Source organism: Ruditapes philippinarum, unplaced genomic scaffold (assembly GCF_026571515.1).
Source record: "Ruditapes philippinarum isolate M1 unplaced genomic scaffold, ASM2657151v2 ctg1875_1_1_1_1, whole genome shotgun sequence".
Lineage (NCBI taxonomy): Eukaryota > Metazoa > Mollusca > Bivalvia > Venerida > Veneridae > Ruditapes > Ruditapes philippinarum.
In genome coordinates, this window is record NW_026851580.1 from 393586 (window position 1) to 421460 (window position 27875).

Below are 27875 nucleotides of genomic sequence, written 5' to 3' on the forward strand. Positions count from 1 at the left end.
ATAAAGAAGTTAGCAGCTTATATTTACTATGCATTTGAGAAAAAGAACATTGCTGCTGTCAACAATTTAGTTATATGTTTAAATGTTAATGAATAAATGCACACATGTTGTTATAATATTATTCTAACTACGTTTACATGTTTGCTATAAATAGATGCTTTGTCTCTCCCTACATGTATGTTAGTATAGAAATGAAATGTGATTTGTATAAATCTGTCAGTGACCTATATCCCGTACAATATTGTTAACACCTATATAATCATATTTTTTTCAACATTGAATGTTATATTGCTGCATGTTCATGGGCCATAAATGGCTTACTACTTAATAAAAGATATACAAATATATATGCCAAAAAAATATATAAAGTATATATCAATTGAATACTGTATATAAAACCTAAGCATGCTTGCGTTCAGAGAAGATTTTACCCAGACTTACATCAGCCGACACATCAGCGAACCACCTCCTGTAATTGTCTAGAAATAATGTTATAACGTGTCTGACCTTCCGTTTATAATAAGGTAGCGTTTGAACTATAAAAAAGTAACAGCTTTGGCTATTATTATATATAGAAAGCATTTACTTATAAGCTTCTAAGATGGTAAATGGAAAATATTGTAAAGTAATCCAGGATGTACTGAACAATAAGCATTCAATTAAGACTTTAATCACTGATTGCCACGTTGTACAAATAAATAACAACGACTATAAGTAAAGATAGAATAACAGTATTTTACAACAGCAATAATAAGCACAAAAGTATATTAATCTATACGAAAGTATTAAAGTTTCATTTCGTAAAAATTCACGAAACCTCAATGTTTGTTCATTTATTAATAAAATATTCAAGAAAAGTAGGTAGACAACATTGCAAAATTGTCGGCATACAATTATCTTAATTGCACCACTCGAATAGCAATCCAACCTTCTGAATAACAATATTTTGAGCTCCCAGATCGGAAAAAATACACCGAGATAATAACAAAATTGCAGCATGAATATTATGAGGAAATGTTATAAAAATGTCAACCTAACCGCTTATTCATATATTCATTTATCATTAATGAGGCGACACATAGAATATCCTGCTTAGTCCCAGACAGTTTCCCGGGACATGAGTTATTTAGCCGGGTGACATTATTCAAACAGGCTGCATTGGACAAATAAGTTTAGTACTTTTCAGAACGAGATTTCCAGTATTAATTCAGAATGGATGGCAATCTTATAGTGTATATATTCGTAATTTTCTTCTTTACAACATGTACAACAGGTAAGCTAATTTCATTCGTACAATAATCATATTTAAACATAGTAAAGTTATAATCTAGTTTGATATGTTAAAGGAACTCTGGATATCTGAGCTCTGAACAACCAGTCTCAATTGAACCTAAATTAAACTAAACCTAAAACGAGCTAAAAGTTCTTAAGAATGTCATTTTCAATTATATAAAGTTCAAACGGATAGATTGTATAGATATTGGCAAATCTTGCCAAAATCGACTGCTGAAACAAATTTTAAATATTGGTTAATATTCAAATCTATATAAAGTTCAAACCTAAATAATAATAATAATAATAATAATGATAATAATTATAATAATAATAATCATAATATTAATAATAATTATCATAGAATATAAATAACACATGGGTTTGTGGGTGACAGTAAAAATATCATCTCGTGGAAAATACTGTTACCCGAGGCGTAGTCGATGGTAACAAGGTATTTTACTAGGGATGATATTTTTACTGTTACTAACAAACCCATGTGTTATTTATTTTATTACCCCGAACAAAAATACTGTGATGATCTGAAATTGTCAACTAAATCTAACTGTAACAAAAATAAACCAAGAGTAACAATAACTAAACTGTCCTTACCTTTAACTTTTTAGAGCTTGGGCTCGCCAGGTGTCTTGTTTTGTTTCGTATAAAAAGACGTATACGAGGAAAGATATTTCGTATAAGTGGCTGATAAATGATGTGTGTTTGTTTTGGGTGTAAATAATGATCAGAGTTCTGTGTTTTGGGTGTAAATAATAGTCAGAGGTTGTTGTTTAAATGTATATATTGATTTGAGATAGAAAAAGATAAAAATACCTAAAAAAATAGTGTTAATTAAACAATTACATGCTAGTTTTCCAACTGAGAATATTTCAATTTTATGTCAGGCGGTGCTGCCCAGCCCCCATATCTTGGAAATTGGTTCTAGTATTTATTACTAAATCTTTTCTTAGATTAAATAACATCAAGGCAGACATTTCTCCTGTACTTTAGGCCTACTTGAGAAGTTTTCTTTTTCTTTTATTCTTTAAGCAAGTCATGAAATCTACTAGTCATAAACATACAATAAGCTGTGCTTTATTTACAAAACAATACACTAACTCATTTATACGGTTATGATCTGTGAAACAATTTTTCCTCATGTAGAAAATATAAAAATTGAGACAAGCTATCAGTCAGATCATTCAATTGTTATAATGAAGAGAAAGTTTAATGACTTTATACACGGAAAAGGTTTATGGAAACATAATAATTCCCTCTTAAAAGATATAGATTATTTGAATAAAATACAGACAAAAATAGTTGATATTAAAAAACAGTATGCTTTACCTATATATAACCTTGAAAATATATTGGAAATACTAAATGATGAAATTCAGTTTTCGATAAACGATCAATTGTTTTTAGAAACACTTTTAATGGAACTGAGAGGGACAGCTATATCTTACAGCAAATATCTTAAGAAAAAAGAAAGAAATGATGAAAAAAGTATAATAAATGAAATACATGAAATCGAATCAAACTTGTCAGACGATAAACTTAACCGATTGCAAGAATTGCAAAATAATTTAAAAGAACTTAATAATATTCAGCTTCAAGGTTATCTTATAAGGTCAAGAGCAAAATGGACGTTAGAAGGAGAAAAACCTTCAATTTTTTTTTGCGGTTTAGAAAAACATAGTTACATAACTAAGACTATACATAAGATTCAAAAAGATGACGGTAGTATTCTTAATGATCAAAAGTTAATATTAAAAGAAATTGAAGATTTTTATAGAACTCTTTTCAGCAAAAAGTCGTCATATGATGCAAATGATCAATTTTTACAATTTGTGGAAAATATAGAAGCACCGGTTTTAAGTGAATCGGAATCCAATGTATTAGAAGGCTATATAAGTTATGAAAAAGCTAGTAAAGTTTTACAAAATATGGCAAATAATAAAAGCTGGGGACATCAGGCTTTAGTGCAGATTTTTATAAAGTATTCTGGAAAAATTTAGGTCCTTTTGTGGTAAGAGCTATCAATGATTCTTATACTTCAAATAAATTGTCAGTGACCCAAACACAAGGTGTAATAACATGCATTCCAAAAGAAAATAAACCTAAACAATTCGTGAAAAATTGGAGACGTATAACAATTCTAAATACCGTATACAAAATTGCTGCCGGTTGCATAGCGAATCGAATAAAACTTACTCTATATAAACTAATAAATAAAGATCAAACAGGTTTCATCAAAGGAAGATATATTGGAGAAAATACCCGTCTTATCTATGATATCATGCAGTATACTGAAGAAAATAACAATCCTGGACTTTTCCTTTTAATAGATTTTGAAAAAAGGTAGAGGCTGCTGACAAGGAGATCCAATTTCATGTTATATTTTTATATTATGTGCTGAAGTTCTAGCTTTAAAAATAAGAAATGATAAGGTTATTAAAGGAATAAACATTAATAATGTAGAACATAAATTGTCACAATTTGCAGATGACACAACAATGATTTTAGATGGATCAAGTGCGTCTTTAAATAAATCTTTGAAAAATCTTGTCGGATTTCGCACAACTATCGGGACTTAATTTTGATAAAACTAAGGTTGTGTGGAGAGGAAAACTGATATATTCTCAAAACAGTATAAAAGCAAGATGGAAATTGTCTTGGAATCAACATCAATTTAAAATGTTAGGCATAAATTTTCGTGTTGACTTAAGTAAAATAATAGATTTTAACTGTAGCGAAAGAATGGAAAATATCCGAAATGTTATTCAAAATTGGAAAAGAAGAATTCTCACACCAATAGGTAAAATTGCTGTCATTAAATCACTTTTGATTTCATCTCTAAATCATTTATTCATTTCACTACCAAACCCTTCTGAAGATGTAATCAGTGTATTAAATAAAATGTTTAATGACTTTATTTGGCAAGGAAATGTAAAAATTAAGTCTTCCGTTATTGAAGAAAAACTATGATGAGGGCGGCTTGCAGATGATAAATATTTCTGCCTTTATCATGTCATTAAAAAAAACATGGTTTAAAAGAATAATCTTAAATGCTAGTTGGAAAAGTATTCTTTACGACAAAATAGATATGCAAACGTTTTTTCACTGCGGAAACCATTATTTTGATAAACTTGCAAAAGAAACAAACAATATTTTTTGAAAGGACACTTTTACAGCATTTTCACGCTATATTGAATTAATTCCAATCGAAAATCATTCTTTCGGAAAACATCCTTTATTTTATAACAATAACATATTAATTGGTTCAAAAAGCGTATATTTAAAATTGTGGTTCGATGCTGGAGTTTATAACATAGAACACCTAATATCTGATGGAAAGTTTTTATCTTTTAATGAATTTATTTATAGATACAATGTCCAATCTAATATCTTAATTTTCAACGGTATGATTTGTCAGTAAAGCAATTTTTAAATAAATATAATATAATCTATAACATCCCACAGAAAAGCATTGGCCAAGACATACTGCTATACTTTAAAGATATTATATCAGACATAAATGATGCAAAACCTTTCTATAATATATTAAATAAAAAAAATCAAAGCCGACAAGTATCGAAAAATGGACAAACAACCTTAATTTAGCTTTTAGTGAAAATGAATGGAAAATTATATTCGAAATGCCTTTTAGAATTACAAAATGTGCCAAGTTGCAAAGGTTCCAAACAAGAATTTTACACAGAATTATTGGAACCAATCATCTTTTATACAAAATTAAGTATATAGAAAGTCCTTTATGTTCTTTTTGTAGTAATGATGTTGAAAGCATTGGGCATCTATTTTGGCTATGTCCCATTGTCAAAAAATTTATAAATGAATTTCTTAAAATAAATGAAGCACCTTTTTTATCTTTGGGTATAAAAGAAATGATGTTTGGCTATAATGCAAAGGATGATTTATCTAACGCAAAAAAAACTTATTTTTAGTATACTTTAAAATGTATATTTATCAGTGTAAAATGCTTGATCTTTCTTTATCAATGATTGCAGCCAAAAACTTTATAACACAAAAGCTTAAGACTGATAAAGAGGTAGCAATCATAAATAATAGATTACCGAAGTTTGAAAATGTTTGGAGTCTTTTTAGAAAATTTATTTTTTTATTTTAAAAAAGAAAAATGTCAGCTGAGAAAATCTTATTTCTACACTGAAAAGTACTGTTTTTGAGTTTAAGTAATAAAGAAATAATTCAAGCCAAAATAGCATGCTTTAGATTTTATATAATGTTGATGCTTTTGAAACTATTTCTTAAAAAAATACGATTAAGTGCGAGTGTGAATGCACGTGTCGTCCTTGTCCCTTTGTGTTTTTTGTTGTTGTTGTTATTTGTGTGTTTGTGTGTTTGTGTGTGTGTGTTTTCTTTTTGATTTTTTTGTAATTGTTGTTTTTCCTTTCATTGCATTGGTTTCACATCTGGTATAACCGTTCATATGTATGAAAATAAATAATTGTAAAACCACTGTGGGATGTGCTTCGACCCACAAATGTCTAATGAGACATAAATGTTAGACAAACAAATTAAAAGACAGATGATGACGTTATGATAGCTTGTAAAATATGGAAGCTATGATGTTCGAATACTCATATTTCATTGATTAAACATGTAATGTTAAGATCTCATCTGAACTGAATTTCATTCATGTTGTGTTCTGAAATGAATGTTTCTTTTTCAGTATTGACACAAGAAAGATTTGTTGATGAAATTACAAATTTTCAATACTCGGAATGTGAACAGAAGTTCGAAAGAGTATATTGCAAGGCACTGAACATAAGTAGAGGTAAAAACGGAAAACACAAAATAAAAAATCTAATATTCCTATATTTAACTTATGTTTCTGTTATTTTGAAACCAATTTCTTTTCGAATTCATTTAAGCACAACAGAAGTTACAGTTTTCGGACGGCGTGCACGAGGTGCTCCTGTTCTGACACACCACTTTTAAATTTCTTATATTACCGTGTGGCAGATGAAAAAGATAGTTAATTGTTCCCATAAACACGACATATTTCATTAATTATGTCTTTCGCCTGTATACCAAGAATACAGCGGTTAATAATATAGGACCGTATTTTGGTCAGTGAAAAAGGAGATCTTTTAGTTTAGTATACACGTGTCGACAGCGTTAATCGAGCTTTTGTCAAAGCTAGACTGAACTGATTCACGCATGTATTTATCAATTGATAGCTTTCACAGCCATCTTTGCGAAACATGTTCAAAGTTCATGCAAAACATGGTTAAAAGCGAGATATTGGCCTAGTTGCATTCATATTTGAACACCCCTCGTAACAAAACAAGTTTTCATAAATAAGTAGTTCAAATGAAAAGGAAGAAATATGTCTGATCTGGAAAGTTATTAGACTTTTGTGACCGTTTAAAAATGGTATGAGTATTGCATATAAATTTTTGTTATAATATTTAGACAATATACAACGGCCGCTGTTCATCAAGATGTTTATTTAAACATTATTTAAAATAAAAACCTTTTCATGTCAGGTTCACGGCAAAAGCCAAGTCTCTGGCCACCCGGTCCATTTGCAATACCCATGTCAAAATCCGGGTGTCCCGAACCAGACAATCGTGGATGGAGAAAAGGCGTTCTACACGTAAAGAAACTTGGAAGAAAAAATCTTAAAAAAATGAAAAAAAATGAAATGAAATTTTGTGTTAAAGTACGAAATGATACCGACCTAGATACAGAAAATTGGATTCCCGGAAGATATTCAATTTATATGATTGGAGAGGAATGTCCAGCTGGTTTGTTTTATAATATAAAGCTATCTTCAAATAGAATATCAAAGAATAAATTCTAACTGAACATGTCCTATTTGAATAAGCAAATGCACAAACCATGTTTTAAAAGCTTAATTTCATATGGTCGGTAAACTTGATTACGCGTTTTCTTTAACAAAACTGTCAGTTTTCTGTGTTTTTGTTGTTTTTATACATATGTATTCATACTGTGTTGACCTTAAGTTTGCATGATATATTGACACAACCTTATAAATGTGAGCCATCATGAAAAGTGGCAAGAATACTTGTATAGGTAATTGGCCTTTTTATTTCAGAGCATATATCTGTCAAACACCTGGGAATTAAGAGTGATATTAAGGCCTGTATTTATAGAAATTCAAAGATTATCCTGTAATTAGGTAATGTAGATCCTACGCAAATGTGTTAAAACTAAAGTGTTCCAAAAAAAGATTTTTTTGAAGGCTATGTTTTGAGTCCCTCGTGGAAAGATTTGTTTTTCATTTATCGATGTATATCTTAACCTGTTAAACCTTGAAAAGTATATTCATTGTAAGAAGTTTATGAGATTTGAATAGAAAATATACAATCGAACATATGTGAATACATTATTTTATTTCAGGTTTTAGAAAAGACACAATACAAGAATCCTATCTTCAATATGATTCATTCGGACCTATTCCAAATATTACAGAAATTGGTATGTCTTATTATCGTGGTAAGATTATAACATAATAAGAAATTGGCTGGTGAATGTTATCTACAGAGCATTATGGTTACCAAATAATAGAGACTATTTTTAGTTTTCAAGCTATTCTGATCATTTTACAAATAAACTTTTTTTATTGTAAGAATTTGGTTGGATATAAGCTTGGAGAACAGACAATAATTGTCAAGAAACGGATAACATCTTTTAAACTGGGGTTAACATTATAGATTAAATGCATCTATTTCCGTGCTTACCATCTGCAGAATATTGGGCACATTTAAAGCCTGATCCCGCAGTGTGAAGGAATAAATAAGTCCAAAGACTTCTGCAGATGTGAATGCACGAACAAATGTGCTGTACCTCAATTCTTGCATAAAAGTATATGTGTCTTTCGTTTTTTGTTTTCGTATAAAGAAATTGCTTTTGTCATACTTTTCACTTGTTAGTGCGATGTAATTTGTCAGTAATGATTCGATTTTGAAAATACTGGGGACGCAATTTCAGTAAGCTATTTGAGTTACGCATATTAAAGCTACCCCCGATACAAAAGGGATCTAAAAAAGCTATAAAGTTATTTATAATTGTAAAATTTGTAGCTTCCATGAGATAAGTGTGACCTGTTACGTCTCACTTGAGATATTAACACCGATGTTTATCACACTGGTTAACCGATGGCGAATAGAACAGCTGGTTGTTGATAAAACTTAAAGATAAATTCCTCTTTTATGCCATTTTTATAGACACAACTTTCTATGATATATACTGTGAAGTAATCAATTGCAGGAAATTATCAAACAACAAGTATCTTAAAGTCAAAGTACTATGACAAAGTAAACCTGCGTTTAATTGGATACAAAGGTTATTTTATACTTGAAATGTTAGCTAAGCGCTTCTTTATTAATAACTGTATGACGTGTGCACATTTTCAGTTGCTAAAAATTATTTTTATTACAACTGACATAGAGTTTAATGGTTAGATCTCGGACACACTGTAATATGTGTCTAAATGATTCAGTCTTCAACCTTACAATGACGTATTTATGTACACATTCATATGCGTTTCATTAATATGCAACGATACATGTATGAAAATCATGAAATTCAAACTAATTAAATACAATAATATCATGAATAATCATGAATAATGAAGAAGAGTTGGAAGCTTTTATGTGGTGTGTTTCGGTGTGTTCACCCAATTCGTATTCGTTATTGGTTGTCTAACAAATATCATTTATACCACAGTTACGTTTTAAGGTTTACACTATAAAAATAATGAAAAATAAAATACGGTGTTAACTGTAATAGTTGAACGATTAATCGCCATTTTATCACCACTTTCAAATATTTTTTCAAATTTTAAATGTAATATTTTATTCGTTGATGATTTATTCTGCGTTTAGGTATACCTGCAGTTTTTATGCAAGAATATTTATTTCTACAATTATGTTCATTTGTAGTACTTACTGATATAATAATGACATTTATTTGCATGTAATCAAGTGTATAATAATGTCAATATATTTTTTTTCGAAGAAAAAACAAAAACAAAACACATTTTTATTTCAGGGACATTAACGAAAAAGATATTGAGAATTGGTATTTGCAAAAAGATCGGTAATAAATCAACGGGAAACAAAAAGGCCAGTAATGTTACATACAGAATGTTAGAAACGCCCTTTATTGTTTTAAAGGTAATGGTGTTGTTAACTTATTCCATCTTGTAATTGATTGAACAGAACTAAAATAAAATGCTTGCACTTTATCACTATTTATAAAAACTTTAAAAAATAGAAATAATTAGAGAAATTTCAGTGCTTAATTAATTAAGTGTTATCAAATTGACAAATTGAGACACTTTTGTGTTACACTGCAAATAAATATAGTTTTACATGTAGTTGAAGCTCACAGTTATGCAAGAAATTCATACATACTTCTGTTTTCTGTATTTGGTATAATCAATGTTGAGCAATAATTATGCCCAGAACAGGGAACCTAAAAGAAATAATAGCTTTTAAACTTTTCTTAAAAGAAAACAAAATCATTTTCATCGGCTGTATGTTATCTATAAAAACGCAAAAAAGTGGTATTACTATAGCAGTTTTACCATTTAAATTTGGAATTGTTGCAAGATGCTAAAACACAATTCGAGTAAAGGTTAAAAACAAAACTAGAACATTTTGTGGTCAGCTAGTCAGCAGGTCCAAATGTATCAAGGATAATGAGCAAATGCTTTCAAAACTATTTTAAGCATTCTAATTACATGAACCCTTTGTGTTGCCTAAAAACTTAATTCAGTGATATTATTCACTGCATAAATTATATATTTAATTTTTCAAAAAATTAATTTGACAACAAATCTGTTTCCCGCTGTCCCACTATCCCTATACTTCTATAACCCATCCATTTATAACTTTCAAACGACGATTAACTGAACTGCTTAATTGATAAATGAAATAAAACTTTTTCTTCTGTACTTAAATCGCAATAGAAGAAGCATGAATGATTTTTTATAGTCTTATTGAAATTTTTTGGGGGGATGTTTAATAGGCTTGCGTATTTATAAAAAACCAACATATTTTCGTAACTTTTACAACACAATGATTTTTTACCGTTCTTTTTGTTTGGTCGGGTTAGACATTGCACACAGACAGATTAGTAACATGGCGAATTTCAAGCTTTACCGGAGGAGGAAGACCCGAGCATCGACATTTCTAGTTTTCCTATATGAAATTATCGAATCATCTTGGCCACATTCGAACCAACATTTGTAAGGGACAAGTGATCAGTGTTATTTGTGCCTTGTGACGTCTGTAAAAAAGTATCCCCGTACTTTAATCAAAGATGTTATAATTTTTATCCTTGAATATCGTTCAGCACGACATTAGTGTAATGCATATGTGTTATTTGGTATTTTTAGTTTCTTCTATTTTGGATTTTTTCAACTTGGGTGGTTCCAGTATTCCTACTTGAAAACTGCATAATCACCCTAAGGATATGTTGCCTGCTTTTTATATTTGTCTTTTACGTCTTGTCTGTATGTGATATGCAGGCTTCCTAACCTCAGATCCCCTTTTTATTTAGTTTTGTTTTTATTTAGTTCCGCCCATTGTTTTCTCTTTAGGGTACACGCAGACTTTTACTTTGGGACCATACGCCGCTATTTATGGAATGGCACAACGGTGTCACAGTGAAAATTTCCATATTTAACCGCCGTATGAACACATCTGCAGATGTTTCTAAATTCCAAATTGAACCATCTTCGTGATTAAATATTGAATTTTGCTTAAGTCGATGCTTGAAGCGGGGATGATTACTTGCATTTTCCAATGCCTTCCTATTTTTGTATGGGTTTTACGTCACATCGACACAGTATAGGTCATATCGCGACGTTCCAGCTTAACTGATGGAGGAAGGTCTCAGGTGCCCTTCCGTGCATTATTTCAGGATTCGAACCTACAGCGGTGAGGGACAAGTGGTTAGAAGTCAACGACCTTAACCACTCGGCCACGGACGCCCAATCCTTCCACAAAATGCTCAATGAAACCGACCTTGACCATTTTCAACTTTGCTGTGTTGTGCTTTCTTTTGGGATTCTGTTTTTCTCTATTTCAAAGATATCCCTAATAAATAACAGAATGTATTGGTTGAATTATGATCTATTGTTTACAGTTACGATACATTTATATTCAAACTGAAATAAAAACAAATGTACATTTGTTAACTTACTACCAATCATTTATTTTACAGAAAAAATCTAAATCTTGCCCAATGGAATTAAGCTCTCACCAAGGAAGGATCTATTGCAGCAATAAACCAGGTTTGTTAGAACTATTTTGGTACATTAATAATGTAATTAGACTGAACTTGATTGATACTTGTAGATAACATTGCAATATGAAGTTCCGTAAGCGTCTCTTATAAAACATTGTGTTTAGTATGCCAAATGTTATAGATATTCAAGCCATCACAAAGACGTATTATGCTTAGGGGTACTGTTAGCAATATTTCATCAGTTGATTTCAGAACTGTCTATTGCATGTTGAGAACTATTATGAAAACGACTTATTTACACTTTACAAAAATATTGTAAGATTATTTTTACCAAATGTGTACCCAAATAAAAAAATAAAGTTTTTTTTTAAAGTTTACACAACAAACAAAGATCTTACGTCAATAAATAAAAAGCACCATGAAATTACCACTTCTCGCATACATATATAACAATGTTTTCGAAGTCAATTTCAATTTCATAATTACGTAATTATAACATTTGTGCATGATTTTCTATTTATTGCCTATTTACGTTAAATAACTCATTATATTTAATTTTACATATTTTGCACAACATTTGACACTTTTCTCATTTTGTGAATATTCAAATTAAAGTCTTTTTATATAGACTTTCATTATTAATAGGTACCTCAAACTCGATGTTCTTGTACATGTATTATAGATTTAAATTGTATATATTTTTGAGTTTCATGCAGATTTCCGCACCTTATACTTGGTTACTTTTATTTCAGTGGTTTCGAGAACACTTGAAAATTGTAAGTAAAATGTTAATTTGCTTAGTTTAACACATAGCATGCTGAAAGCAACTAATTTCACCCATGCGACCAGTGCAGTACAAGATATGCCGCCATACCCATTGGTTCAACTGTTTGCTATTCTGTACATTTTGTTTTAAAAAGTTGAAAAAATATAAAGAACAGTTTTCAGGACTAACACATGAACAATGCCATAAAATATATATAGCGTTGGAATACTTAAATTTTATAACGATTATTGAAAAGGAAATGCATGATAGAATGTCGTGAAATTTAAGCTTATTATCGTTCAGAGCAAAATACATCTATCTGACTGATTGTGCTTAAAAGGAAGTTTATGAATGGTTGGCCATCCATCATTAATGCTGACATTAAAATGGCAATGAATTGAATAGCAGCAAACATAAACATACCGATACCAACTCATATTTTCCAAGCTTATTTTCATAACCAGTTAAGAAAAGGAAATAAAGAATGCAAAACACAATTTGATTTTTCCGCGGTACCGCAGTTTCAATCTCAAAAATGATGTGTTTTGTTTAAGTATTTTGGCCAAGGTTTTGAAGCAATGCAGTATTTTAATTGAAAATGGTGATTTGGTGTAATGCATTTTTAGATTTATGTCATTTTCTTGCTTTAACCGGCATTTCTCACTTTATGTCGTTACGAAGGTACATATACATAAGAGTTGCATGGATCTTCTTAATCTGAAATAACGTTTACAACACTAATCGGAAAAGATGATGTTTATGATTTGGAGTACAGCTCGAAATCTTTATTGATTTTGCGTGAGGCAGTTTGAACAAGTGTTATTCTTCTCTAAATTCGTGGTTGTTCTAAGTCTTTTGGGCTGTTGGCTAACAAATTATGATGCTATATTTCACATTCTAACACGATCCGCATTTTTCCCTTTGGAACATAGAAGGACCAAAAGTTGTGTTATTATGCAATAAAGTCACTGTGATTAATTCAGACATGTGACGTAAACAAAAGACAACTGGCGTAAGCACTAAAAAAATGCGACGCGCTGAAAATAAGCACGGAAACAAATCAGGTGCATTTTAGCTGAATATCCGGTACGGCAGCACTAACTTGTTGATATCATGTTAGAATCGAAATAATATATTCAAATCGGGTGATTTTATCACTTGATAAAGTCACTGTTTTGAATAAATTATTTCTTAATTCTATTCTAAGCGTTAAAAGTTAGTTATATTTCCTAATTACACATACGTTCGTCGCAATAAATTATATAATGTTGCTTTAAAAGTTGAAGAAAATGGTATTAAGTAAACCTTCTGCGAGCTTTGTAAAATGGAAAAGAGATTATATATGGCAGAGAATATATGATTTTATGGCAAAGGTTTTAGCACATGACAAAAGAATTGAAATTAATAAAAATAGATTTTTAATTTCTTTATTCGCGCATTTGATTTGTTTATGTTCTATTCGTGTTGACGTTATATTTCTCTTGTGCACCATATCAATGGAATATAAATGGTAATGACTATACTTTTAAGAAGGTGTATGTCCATACGAATAACACCTCAAGCACACATTTTGTTTCCATCAAATTTATACCTGTTCTATATGAAGATCGTTAGGAATGACATAATTAGTTTGTGTTATTTCTAGTTCATTATACTTCTTTTTCTATATAATTATGTGATTCCAGTATTCCTACTCGAATATATTCACCTATAACATATCTTAACTGCTTTTTGAATTTGTCGGCGTCTTATTTGAGATTTGCAAACCTCATAATCTTTCATTCCCTTCTAAGTTCCATTAAATAGTTCTGGCTATGCATTTTCTCATGACGAGTACACTCATTATATTATTTGGACAACATATACCACCCTTTGAATGACACAAACGAAAATTCCATAATTAACGGCGTATGACCACATCTGCAGATGTTACCAAATAGTCACCATAACATGCTTAAACTTGTGCTAGATATAGTGGTGAATAGCTGGCAATTATAACATCCGAGGCTTCATCAAACCGAGTCAGCATTATAATTCAATTTTGCAAGTTTTGCTATTCTTGAGGGATTCCGTTTTTGTATATCTTTACTTGCCGTATGTCTCTATGATACGCGACGAACACTTTCATCTTTTCATCTGAGCTATCCTGTAATTCCTTTAAGACTCAGGATTTAACAAAAGTCTTGGCTCTTGATCGTTTTGTGAATAAACAAAAGGAGCATAACATTTGGAAGATTTTGTTTCTGATAAGGTAGCTAAATGATTCATTCCTCGTTGCGACGACTTCATTATCCTCTGAAAAAGTTTTACCTCTTGTCTAGATCTTGTTTAATCATCCGATTAATTTTAAAACTTGTGACAAGTGTCCAGCCCATCAGTGCAAAAGATGTTACAAGCAAAGATTATAATCAACAATTGACTCTCCACTCGGCGACTTACTAAGTTGAATTATTCTTTCAGCTATGCTAACATAAGAGTTATTTACGTTTCCGCAACTGTTACAATTGCTCAATTCCTTCATTGTAAGATCTACCTTTGTAATTACTTCCGAAGATTTTTATAGGGTTTGTGTACTTAAATAAGCATAGAGGGAATGTAAACGTCTGTCTACTCTTGGTTGAAATCTAGGTTGAAATGTATCAATAGAGTAAAACGAACTTAAGCAGGTCAACAATATCTAAAATCTATCTCATCATCACTCTAGATGTCTGTTTGCTATCGTGATTCTCATCACTGAACGTCACTGACACAACTACAAAATAAAATGAACAAACATTTAAAAACGTATGGTCTGTTAGCACTTCCCTAAGAACAATCAATTGTAAAAACACAATTGAAAGCAAAGAAATACAATTTTAAATATACAGCATATAGATGCACAAATGAAAATATCTGTAAGTGCAATCACCACAGCAATTATCAATGACGTTATGTCTGTTATACTGACTGTCGTTGAGCAATAAAGGAATGTATATACAATAAAGACATCAACTGCAGTAGTGTATATTCGTATGGATATCAAATACCAAACAATCTGCAATGATGATTAGACATAAGTAATGGAAATTAACGGACACCTCATCTTATATTTTAAATGTTTCGGTGAAGTTTCTAAAATAAATTGGATTTTTAGTATTTCACTTGGTGGGGGATTCAATTTATTTACATTTTCTCTTTTAAAAGGAACATGGTGGGGCTAACAATGAGGTGTTGCGCTTTAAACCCCCTAGAACTACTAGGTGCTGACCCTTTAAAGGCGGCGCCCCTCAGATGTATGTCTTTGAGTTTCATTGACACTTTTGGGTCCCATTTTGTTTTTTGTTTTCTCGTCAACTCTTCTCTTTTTTCCCTAGTTCTCTTTTACCCTCTCATCCTTCCCGAACCTCAAGTCATCTTCAAATGTGCTCCTTTTACTTTGTGGGCCTATTAATTTAATCAATGATTTGTTGTTGTTTTTTAATTTCCTTGACAATTACTGTTATTTCCTTTTACCAATTATTAAAGTGAATATCCTGTCCGTGTCCTGCCTTTTGTGCGCTGACCTGTTTTTGTTTTGGGTTCTCCTTGGCTCCTTGACGATGTTCTTTGTTGCTGGGTCGTGACGGGTTGCGTTCATTGCAAGTCACCTTTCCTTGTTGATCTTGTTTATCATATTTCTAGGTACAGCGCAAAATGTCATGTAATGTTAAGGGTTAATCAATACATGTTCTTCAATATTATATTCAACAACGAAAAAATGGATGCTATACAATACTTAAATAAGCGTTTATATATTTTCATCCTGTACAAAGATACCTTTGCACTACCAAAATTTACAAAGTCGTCCAGTTCCTTTCAATTTCGAAGAAGATTTAGTTGTAAAAAGTATGCTTGTTTTTTTGTATCTCACTAATTAACTACAAACCTTCAAGTTATCCCTAATTTAACTCAGATTAAAGCTCTTGTCCTAAATCTAAAGTATTTGTCCAAAATAAGTATTTATATGGCAATTACATTAATTTCCAATGTACAAGTCACGAATATACGTGAATTCTTATCCAGTAAGGTGTGTTAAGCGCACAGGAACCTGAAATAATGCAGTTTGCATACAATAACAATAACTGATGATTAAATAAAGAAAAAAGAATACATCAAGATTATTTTTCTTTGGTACATATGTGTAAATACGAAAACGATCGGATTCATATTTAAAAGAAAGACAAGAACTATCCGTTAAATTTTATTTTTGAATGGCCAATGTGATTCCCAGATTTCATTTTGTAATTTTAAAATGACCATTGAAAACTCTTCTTAAATTCAGTTCTTTCCTGTAAATTTTACAGGAAGTTTAACAGATTTGAGACCGGCCTTCGGCCGGAAAAGGTATTAAGGTTGTCAGTTTAGGGGCACAGTTGTATTATGCATTTTAAAGAAGGTATAAAATGTACAAAATTCAACACAGTTGTGTCACTGCTGTGTGTGTATAGATTTCATTGTTTGCCTTACATTGTATAACATTCGCCTAGAGTTACAGCAGAGATTTTATCAAAGAACATGAACCGTGCTTTCGACGAATCGAACTGATAAGATTATAAAAACACTGAGTTTTGGACAACCTTGTCACTGTCAACTTAGTCTGTTTTCGTCACTTTTTGATTTCTTATTTCTATAACTCTTTGATTATGTTGTTTGTTCGTTTGTTTGTTGTTTGTTGTTTGTTGTTTTTTTTGTTTTTTTGGGGGTTTTTTTTTGGCAAATATCAGAGTGCATGACATATTTCTAAATATGAAATAATATTAAACAAAGAAATATTTATTTTACCCGTTGTTTTTACAGATTTGATGTTGGACTTTGATTTTCAAATTCACCCGGATGTCAACGGTATGACTTTAATTACTGATGAAAAGAAATGTGTGACTAGTACAATAATTACGCTAATGCTAAATATCTGGGCATGGAAACATTCCAATATAGGACAGCAAACTATTGATTTCAAAATTCATATTTCAGGAAATTTTTTAGCAGTTAGATAATTATGAAATCTTTAGAACCCCTCAAAATAAAAGTATAAGTAGAATCGTTTGAATTTGCTTTATTGTTATCTAAACAGTTTAAGTTTATTGTTTTTTGTTTCGTTTTGGGAATGAGATTGCAATAAAAAAGTTTGATATCATAATTTGTATAAATGCTATACTTGCAATTCAGTTTTTATTTCAGTAAATCCAAATCAAGTCAAAGAGACTTGGTATCATATTGACCTGCGACGTTCAATGAAGGTGTCCAGAATAGAAATTACATTCACTGATACAAATTTCAGGTGAGATTAATTCAGTTCATGTATCTGTAAACGCATAAACGATATTTTAAATATTTAGAATATTTTAGAAATGATAAATTTTTAAAATGATGTAAGTTTAAATATATTTTAAAGCGATCTTTAAAGTTCAATAATCAAATCTTATCAGATAAATATTTTTGTGTGTCTTTGTAATAGCACAAACAATGTTAAGGTCTAACCTAAAGGATAAAATACGTCAGTACATTGAAAGATTTTATTGCAACAAAACAATAAAATACTATTAAATTATCTATCATTCACTCATTTGGTCATAAACATGTCACTTAGATAAAGTGTCCAAATGTTTTCTCTGTCTACAAAAATAAAATTAATGTGTGGGGTGCAAATTCATAAAATATGTTCTAAATATTAAATTTTTATAAGTTAAAGGTAAATATTAAAGATTGTAACGCAAATTTATTTATGATTTTACATCATATATCTGATCTCAAATGAAGATTTATCAATATTGTAAGTTTCAAAAAGCATTTTTTGTAAAGCTATTACCGAATTAAATATTTCGTGTAAATAAAGGGATGTTTTAGAAATTAATTTTCGATCAAGTCTAATTCAGTTTTATTCAATAATAAAATGAATGCAATGAATTTAACGTTTAATTATAATGCATTTATTTTATGCTTTCCAGTGGATTACTGATTTATCCGTGAAAATTATATTTGATAATTTCACAGTGAAAATTATCAAAATATAATTTCACTTTTTTCAATGACGAAACTACTTTTTTAAGATTTTCCCCATGTGGTACCTCAATTTTATTTGTACTGACAATTCTGACAATGTCAGGCTGTTAAAAGAAATAGCAAAGCTGAAATAGATAAATGACTTAAATGTCAAAAGTAATAAAGAGAGAAAACTTACTTCTATTCATTCAAATTCCAATCACAAAATTTCGTCTCTAAATTTTTTTGTTTCGTTTTTGCAGTCTGAAAAATACATTCCTTCCCCTTGATGACATTTGGGCATATTAAAGTATCCTACGAGCAATAACTGCCGTATGCTTTATGAAAAATTGAAAAGCATTGACAGCCATCACTCGTAGAATAAGTAAAACAAACCAGCGTTCCTTTTCAAGCTTCCAAGTTTTCCATTTTCCTATCTCCCTTTCTGAATGTTTTCACTTCTGTCAACACTTATTTTTTGTCTGTTACAATCCTCAAATAAGTTTTCTTTCTTTCAAAAAGGTGTATGACCATCAAATCCAAATTATATCCCTCTGAATCTTACACAATTATTTTCCTCCCATGAAATACACAACTTTAAAAAATGGCTGCCGCTTACATTTTACAAAGCCAGGTCTAATATAAATTCGCAGTAAGTAACAGAAATATGGATGGATGGTTGGACTTTTTCTCCTTCAAGAATTGTTTGTTTTTATTATAAAAACAAGCGATCATTCATATTTTTTAATAAAATGAATAAATATCACCGTCATTTAACCTTGATTGGCGGACTTATTTTTCAGCTCAAGACTTCTTGTTTTTAATGAGAAATTCCGTCTAAATGGGGCTCTCAATGGGGGAAACAGATTTTAATATTAACGTTAAAATTATGGAAATTTCGTTTTAACTTGTTTTTAAGCATAAAATAAAAAGAAAATGTGTCTGTTTGTTGTGTAAGATGTAATTTTATTTCATCTCGTGAACTTTAAAAACAGTATTCTCACTCGTGGCTACGCCATTCGTGAGAATACTGCTTTTAAAGACCACTCGATGAAATAAAATTTCATCTTACACACAAACAAACAAATATCCTCTATATAATAATTTGCTATACATATCTTACATGTTTTTGCATGTTTTGAATGTTTTAGATTATTATAATATACATATTTAAAACTTAACTGGACTGTATGTTACATCTTTGTTTACAACATACAAGATCTTTTATCCAAAGTAGTATTTCTTTACAGACGAATGTGTCGGATTGCTTCTACGACGAGAAAAGAATGGAATTTCTATTTGACAAAAGATTGAAGTGCATTTATGATACATTTCTGGGTTTTACACGGCAGGTGCTTTGGTTTTTCAGGTACTATATTACATACTTACTATCAGATATATGTTTTTAATATTTATAAATAAACGACGTCGAACAATTTTTATCTTACTTGATATATATATATTGATTATTTAAACAAATGTTCCGGGAAAGAATGTGCTGTCCAGGTACCTATATATGTAAAGAAAAATCACATTTTGCTCGTAACACAAAAAGAAATATCATCGGCGATAGCTGTATTTAATTATCAAAGCATCTTAACATCGACTGTATCTAAAATTTATCCTGATCTCAAAGTTTAGATTTTTTACATACATGTCTAACTAAGTACGCCAAAATTCAGATTTTTTACATACAGGCCTAATTAAGTATACTCAGTGTACTGGCAAAAATAGTGGGATGACTTCATTATTGACGTACTTTGTTTAAACGAGCTTCAGCTGTAGAAAATATTTTTTATACATGTATCTATATGATATTAATGATAACAGTGTGACATCATTTAAATAGCCGGTCACAATCATGTCAGAGCTTTTGAAGACTGCAGTTAAACACATCAATCAATTTAAGTTTTTTTTGATATTTTGATCACAAAACAAAACAGAATAATGGAAAAGATACAAATACCAACACGATTAAAAAGCCAATTAAGGTTATGAATGAAATAATCTACAGTGATAAGTTAAAAATGTTCTGACGACTAAAATCAATTTTTTTTAAATTAAATATGGTTTATTCCATAAATACATTTTCATTACAACAAAGCGTCACGCTAGTTGTTTCTACGTATTCTTTTTGTACGCATATGTATGTTGCATATTCACTAGCCATATCAACAAGCATGAAATGATTGTATTATATAATTATATCAAATGTACCAATTTATTTCAGTCAGTTCCGTGCTCGTTATATTGCCTTGTGCTTTGAAAATCCAAAAGAATGGTTACACAAAAAAATATTCGATATATACACATATGATATTGAATCTTGTAAGTAGTCTTTTGTCATAAAACTTTCCTAATAAAGTTGAATATAGTATTATTAATTTTAGTATAGTCGTTAATTAATAGTATAAAACATATTACATCAAAACAACAGTTTGTAATTTCTATTTGTGTATTCTAGGATTAAGAAAGATGCATCAGGCAAAGAAAGCACTTTTCATTGTTTAATGCAATTTTGATTTCTTAATCGCAAATTATACTGAAATAAAATGATTATCATAACTGACGGTATAGGGTATCCATCGCGCGCTTCTAAATTTCCAATCTCGTAAATAAATTGTATAGTATGCAAATCTTCTACTGATTTGGACGAAAACAAACAAGTCTCAAGTTATTATTTAATCACCCTTTAAATCTAAACCACTTTTTTCGCGTTCCAGAATGTTGTATCTGCAATTTACAGAACACTGCAAATTGTGTTCCTTGATTGCATACATAACCGTTCTCCTTCCTTCCTTCTGCAAACAGACAATGTTAATATATGATAATAGTTCTTCCTATTGTCTTTATTATTGTTTTATAATGACACGTGGCATACTTACATACGTACGTCATAATGTGAGTTCAAGCATGGAGCAACTCGGAAATGGATACGGTTTGTCAAAATAAATGGTGTGTCAACTGGTTTAAGATAATCGATTCACAGTTATGTTTATTGACGTTCGTTTATTATACATGTATCATTTTGTTTTATAAATACTTGGCGGACAATGCGTCCTTCATTTACAAACACAGAACTTAATTATTTTAAAATGATAGAGTATTTACATACATAGGCCAATACATTACTTCAAAAGTTTGGAACTCAGGAAAGGATAAGTTAGATTAAGGTGTCTCAAAATAAAGGTGTGTCGACCGTTTGAAGCCATATACTAATCGATTCTCAGTTAAAATTATTGATCATCATATATTATACATGCATTGACTCAAATTTTGATAACTTCGTGGCGGAGAATGCGCTCTTCATTTACAAGCACAAAACATAATAATTTGATAATGTAAATTGGATTTAATACTTAGATGCAATTTTCATATTGACAGTGGATGGAGAAATGTGTAACGAAGATCTTGGAATGAGTGATGGGAGCATTCAAAATGATCAGATTTTTGCCTCACCATCCTCAAAACGCAACCCACCATTCAAAGCAAGGCCTTCCTCTACTGGTTGGTGCATTGACAAAACGATGGATGCAAACACTTGGATTATGGTTTGAGAATTATGTTCAATTAATAAACATAATGATTAATGTATTTTCAAAATAGTTCCTTTCGTTACATCCAAGCTTGAGATTATACGCAGAAGAAACAAAAATGCGTAGATTTATAAATTAAATTGTGTATCGCAGTATAATAGTCATAAGCATGCGTTTACATATTTATGTTTTGCATTGAAATCATGCCGCCATCATTCCTTAGATCAGCAAAGCTACAAGTGGGATTAATTATCCTCAAGTTAAGCAGTGAATGAAATTGCAGGTTTTAACATTTGAAGACAAAATAACATTAAATTAATTTTTTTACATCAAGTCGATAATTTATTTTAAACATTAAATGGTAAAACTTTACAATAATGTATTGCTAAAAACATGGTTAGAACATTGTATATATATATATCTGTAATTTTAGGTTGATTTGAGATCAAAAACGAAAATTGAAGGTGTTACTTTATTCCTAATGTCAAATGCCAATTGGGAGTCTGTTCATCTCTTATTTGGAAATCAGACGGACAATTTTAGCGTGTCTGACTTGAAGGTATTTTAGTTTGGCAAAAAGTTCGGAAATAGTTCATGCAAAATTGTATCATAGTAGGCAAGCAGACTATAAGAAAGAATGGTACAAAACAGTTTAACGTTTGTATATAATAGCAACAAATATAATAAGATTGCAACTCTTAATAAGATATTTAAAATATTTCCACTGTTAGTCATTGGTGTCATGATATTCTTGGTTTGATAAATAAACTTCAATTGCTAAATCTTGTTGTCAATTGTTTCTCGTATTTATACATTTACATAAGTATGTCGAACCATTCTATAAGTGTTGTAAATAACAAAAGTCTTAGATTATCTCTGAAATCATAGTAATTGCATCATCATTATCGTTATGATATTTAGTAATTAACGTTCACTATAGGTTTCTGTCAGTGATGGTTTTCCTTAGTATATTAATTTTAAAGTTATTACCTTTAACAGTTTACAATTGATGTCGAAAATTTTACGTCTGAACTTCACCAGTCATTCTTTCTTCAAAACGCAGTTACAGCTCGTTTTATAAAGCTACGATTAAATGGAAGTCTTGGGATAGATCAATCATGTCTACGATTCGAAATCCATGGATGTAAACTAACAGGTAGATATATTATTGTTGTTATTATTATTTATTTTTATTATTATTATTATTATTATTATTATTATTATTATTATTATTATTATTATTTGCTATTATTAATATTATTACTATAAAATGGTTTAGTATTAATGATATAATAATAATTATTATTATCATCATAATTATTCTATTATTTTTATTATTTTTCTATTATTAATGTATTCTAAGTCAAATACAATGAAATAAGTTTCACATTACTTGCTATGAATATAATATTCTAACTAACAGTGAGTAAGGGGAACAACGGTTTGACGGAAAACGTCATCATCATTTTTGCGTATTTTTATTGTTGACGTCAACGACGTCATTTCCTGTATACATAACATAGTGTAAGATAAGAATATAAATAAGTGATTTATAAAAATAAACAGAAACACCTTGAAAAAGAGGGGTTTAACCCCTCGAAACGTTGAAGATTGAAAAGTTTGTGTAGTAGATAATTAAAAATTTATTTATTCATTTTCAACAAGTTTGTTATTGCTACTGCGACAGTGGCTTATGGTATGATGCTATAATTGGCAAGCATAATTGAAAAGGTATGAACCATAGGGTTTTTTTGTGCACAATCGTCACTGTTCATTTTATTTTTACAGGAATATCATTGTCTCAAGAATGTGTCCTCGAGGACAATATTACACGCATTGAAGGGATAGCTGGTGTTCAAGATTCTCAAAAAGATAATAATTACGACAATTTCACCGATTCAAACATTAATATTGAAGGTGACTACACAGATGATGATGATGATGATGATGATGATGATGATGATGATGATGATGATCAGTATTATGCTTCATCAGGTCATGCTGAGAGTAACAAAAATAATAATTTATTAATAGATAATGAGTTTGGCTTAAATGATAGTGAGAACAATGCCAAGTCGGGAACTATGGATACAGAAATAACAGCAGAACAAAATAACACAGATTTAACAACTGACACGTGTATTTTGGGTAAGATACAAATTTCACTTTTGGTACTGATATATTTCTTTTGTAAAGATTGACAACCGTTAAGCAAGAAAATCTCATAAAACTCATAAATGTAACATGACAAGTAAATGAACCCGTCATTTATATTGTTCCGGATTCAGAAAGTGTATGTTCCTTGAGAATTTGATTCCATGCAGAAATCTGGTTGCCATGGCAACTAAAAGAATTTATAAGAATAAATTTTAAACATCCACGCGGCCTAAGGCTTAGATAATTTGCATAAGGCATTGTCTGGTAGACCTCTTCCAAGATTGTTCAAATTATAGCCCTGGAGTCAAAATTAGGGCTCATTGATTTTCACTATGTATATGTAGTAAACACTTAAACAATCTTCTTGTATAAAGCTACAAGGCTTAGAGCTTTGATATTTGGAATATGATATCATCTTTGGGTATTCTACCAAAGTTGTTCAAATTGTGCCTCTAGTGTCAAAATTGGCCCCGCCCCGGGGGTCAGAGATTTTCTATGTATGTAAAAAATCTTCTTCTCTGAATTGACAAAGGCTAGAGGTTAGATATTTCGCATGAAACATTATGTTGTGAATATCTACCAAAGTTGTTCAAATTATAGCCCCTGAGTCAAAATTGGCCCCGCCATTGATTTTCAGTATATTCATTTAGTAAAATCTTAAAAAATCTTCTTCTCTGAATTGACAAAGGCTAGAGGTTAGATATTTGGCATGAAACATTCTGTAGTGGACCTCTACCACGATTGTTCAAATTATAGCCTTTGGGTCAAGATTGGTTCCTCCATAGGGTGTCACTGATTTTCACTATGTACATATCGCAAAATCTTAAAAGGTCTTCTTTTCTTAAGGTTCAAGACTTTGAGCTTTGATACTTGGTATATGATATAATCTATAGATCCTCTACCAAAGTTGTTCAAATTTTGTCTCTAGTGTCAAAACTGGCCCGCCCCCTTGGGGTCATAAGTTTTCCATATATGTATATAGTAATTTCTTCAAAAATCTTCTTCTCTGAATTGACAAAGGCTAAAGGTTAAATATTTGACATGAAACATTATGTTGTGAATATCTACCAAAGTTGTTCAAATTATAGCCCCTGAGTCAAAATTGGCCCCGCCATTGATTTTCAGTATATTCATATAGTAAAATCTTAAAAAATCTTCTTCTCTGAATTGACAAAGGCTAGAGGTTAGATATTTGGCAGGAATCATTGTGTAGTAGACTTCTACCAATTTTGTGCAAATTATAGCACCTGGGTCAAGATTGGTCATTAATTTTAACTAAGTACATATAGTAAAAACTTTATAAACTTCTTGTCTGAATGTAAAAGGCTTAGAACTTTGATATTTAGTATATAATTTTATTTAAGGGTCCTCTACCAAATTGTTCAAATGTTGCCTCTAGTGTCAAAACTGGCCAGGCCGCGGAGTCATAGGTTTGCCATATATGTATATAGTAAATTCTTCAAAAATCTTCACAGAATTAAAAATGCTAGAGGTAAAATATTTGGCATGAAACATTGTGTAGTGGACCTCTACCAAGTTTTCTCAAATTATAACCCCTGGGTCAAAATTGGCCCCGCTCCAGGGTCATTGGTTATGTACATATAGTAAAATTTTTAAAAAAAATTGTGAGCAAGGAAACATTAGAATGTCTAATACATGTTATGCAATTTTATCGAAAATATTCAATAGCTCGGATTAAGTCTAAAGGTCATGATTTTCAGAGAAATTTATGAATTGATTCAGGTCATGAACTCTAGCAATGTCGATCTTAAATATACCATTTGAAAATTTTGAAGAAAGATTTAAAATTCAAGCTCGCAATCATCACAGAATCCAGATTGAATTTATAGACTTTTATATTGTTTGTCCAAAAGGTAAGTAACGTTTAAATTATTTATAATTTGCATGAAATTTTAACACTTTTTAAATCAAATTTTAAAAGAGCATAATACAGATTCAAAATTGGTTAACACCCACGCACAAACAACAACAACAACAACAACAACAACAACAAAAACACCAAAATAAAACAACAAAAAATGCTGCATAATAAAATAACAGAAACCATTTAAGGTGACATGCATAAAAAAGAACCTTTCTTGCTATTAAATAATGGAATACTACATTTTCAGTTTCATTTAGTTAATTTATTTTTTTGTGAAATATTGTATTTATTTTTTAAGAGTCTGTTTTTTCATGGACATCCGTTGAAAGCATAATGCATAATTATACTGTAACAATTCAACAAGTGTAACAATTCAACAACAGCAAGTAGCTATTGTCTGTTTTAAAACGTTACTTTAGTGCAAAAGAAATATCCTTAATTCCTTAACACAGTAATCTTATCATTTGGGTGACTATGTTCAGTTTCCTATTTCAGTCTGAAATAACAAAAAAAGCCTTTTTTCACTTGTCACTTGTTCTTTGAATTCTTCCTAGAAATATCTGAAATTCGCTCAAAATTCGCAATAATTGAAAGAAGTGGTGAAAAAGAATACTGCAACGCAAATAAACCTTCGAAGATCATCTACTCGGAGGAAAATCATATCCATATTGTGTTTAGAAAATATGATGCCCCAAAAAAGATGTTTTTAGGACGGGAAGGTTTAAGGCTGCAATACAGAACACAAAGTTTCACGTTAGAAAAATGGACGCATACAGAAACTTCCTTTTATAAATGTGAGTACTTCTTTTAAATACATTTATGTAAAGTCGAAATACATAAATATTGCTCAAGCCAAAATATATCAATCGTTTTATAAAGTTTTACTTATTATAATTTTGTACATGTATCCCTAGATACTATTATATAGGCTTGAGAAACTAAGTTTTGATATTTCATACATTTGACTGGTAAGTTCAATTTAAACATTTTATCAAAGTGTGTACAGGTTTTTAGCATCAAAGAAATGCATGAGTTTTATACGCTATAATTTCAAATTTACTATTAACATGGTCTATCATTTTTTTAAGTAAAAATGTTGATTTTTTTTTTCGAATTTATTAGTTGAAGCTATGATTTAATTTACTTCATATTTCAACTGAATTGCCTCATGATTTCGACAAGAGTAATAAATGTATTTTGAACGGCAAGTCCCTTTTTACATAAACACTGTGAAATACATAATCAAATAAAAGTAGACACTCACTTTACAAGTCGACGTTGTGTTGCACTTTGATAAATAGAATTCAAAAGGAAAGTCGAAGCTAGATTTCAACAACAACAATTAACAGTACACGGAATAACACATTTTGTTACTAATTCCAAGGTACATATATTAAAAAATGATAAGAAAATGTCGTTACATATGTCAGTTTCAATAAGTGATTTAAATTATAAAAAATCGATTTTGAATGATATATTTATAATCATAACACTTAAAATGTCACTAAGCAAAAAGAATGATTGGAGAGCTGCAAAGCAATTATTGGGACACATCGCCGGTGATTACAGACAATTTACCCCAAGACACTTCACACTCCAGATACCCCAAAACCTTTCACCCTAAGACATTATATTGAAATATTAAGTACAAAATAAGGAAAGGGAAGTAAAGTGTAGATACCATTACAGAATTTGGGCACTTTATCAAATAAAGTGTACCATCGCCGCCATACCTGGTACAAAAATTGCGATTTGTGAACATATCAGACCAGTGATCAGACATACCTATACAGCATATTTGAAAGGTCATATTATGAACATTGTTTGTTCTAGCTTGAACAAAGTCTACCTAATTAAAATCAAAATTTAAGTACATGCAAAGCCATCGTTTTTATGTATGACATTAAAAGTGAATTCTGTTTAATGTTTCGGAACTGTTTTCACTGCCCATTATTAAAACATAATTTAGAGATTTGGTTAAAATCGAAAATAGGAATCC

At 30.3% G+C, this 27875-nt stretch overlaps 3 protein-coding genes across 3 annotated transcripts in view; all 3 read left to right on the plus strand.

The window, feature by feature from the left end:
- The first annotated feature begins 1086 nt into the window (after nt 1-1086).
- On the plus strand, nt 1087-17601 carry LOC132750718 (uncharacterized). The gene is made up of 9 exons (XM_060740785.1): nt 1087-1273; nt 5981-6085; nt 6801-7061; nt 7678-7755; nt 9331-9455; nt 11512-11581; nt 12288-12311; nt 17117-17161; nt 17498-17601. The coding sequence occupies exons 1-9, from the start codon at nt 1213-1215 to the stop codon at nt 17599-17601; spliced, it is 873 nt and encodes a 290-aa protein (XP_060596768.1). The 5' UTR covers nt 1087-1212.
- A 1947-nt stretch (nt 17602-19548) lies between these two features.
- On the plus strand, nt 19549-24237 carry LOC132750175 (uncharacterized). Its single transcript, XM_060740151.1, has 6 exons — nt 19549-19667; nt 20529-20626; nt 21683-21849; nt 22268-22393; nt 22834-22990; nt 23623-24237. The coding sequence occupies exons 1-6, from the start codon at nt 19585-19587 to the stop codon at nt 24033-24035; spliced, it is 1044 nt and encodes a 347-aa protein (XP_060596134.1). The 5' UTR covers nt 19549-19584; the 3' UTR covers nt 24036-24237.
- Nucleotides 24238-25754: 1517 nt separating this feature from the next.
- LOC132750814 (low-density lipoprotein receptor-related protein 2-like) overlaps nt 25755-27875 on the plus strand; it is a 33029-nt gene continuing 30908 nt past the window's right edge. The window contains exons 1-2 of the mRNA XM_060740894.1: nt 25755-25865; nt 26431-26670. Of these exons, the coding sequence (XP_060596877.1) occupies nt 26577-26670 (94 nt within the window). The 5' untranslated portion in view covers nt 25755-25865; nt 26431-26576. The remainder of the gene's footprint in view (nt 25866-26430; nt 26671-27875) is intronic.

What these genes read in the sequence shown, in the direction of transcription:
- LOC132750718 (XM_060740785.1), top strand. Translation starts at nt 1,213, where the DNA reads ATGGATGGCAATCTTATAGTGTATATATTCGTAATTTTCTTCTTTACA. An exon ending in TGGAGAGGAATGTCCAGCTG is followed by an intron (nt 7,062 to 7,677) that starts GTTTGTTTTATA and finishes ATTTTATTTCAG; the next exon opens with GTTTTAGAAAAGACACAATA. An exon ending in TCCAAATATTACAGAAATTG is followed by an intron (nt 7,756 to 9,330) that starts GTATGTCTTATT and finishes TTTTTATTTCAG; the next exon opens with GGACATTAACGAAAAAGATA.
- LOC132750175 (XM_060740151.1), top strand. Translation starts at nt 19,585, where the DNA reads ATGGAATTTCTATTTGACAAAAGATTGAAGTGCATTTATGATACATTT. An exon ending in CAGGTGCTTTGGTTTTTCAG is followed by an intron (nt 19,668 to 20,528) that starts GTACTATATTAC and finishes AATTTATTTCAG; the next exon opens with TCAGTTCCGTGCTCGTTATA. An exon ending in CACATATGATATTGAATCTT is followed by an intron (nt 20,627 to 21,682) that starts GTAAGTAGTCTT and finishes TCATATTGACAG; the next exon opens with TGGATGGAGAAATGTGTAAC.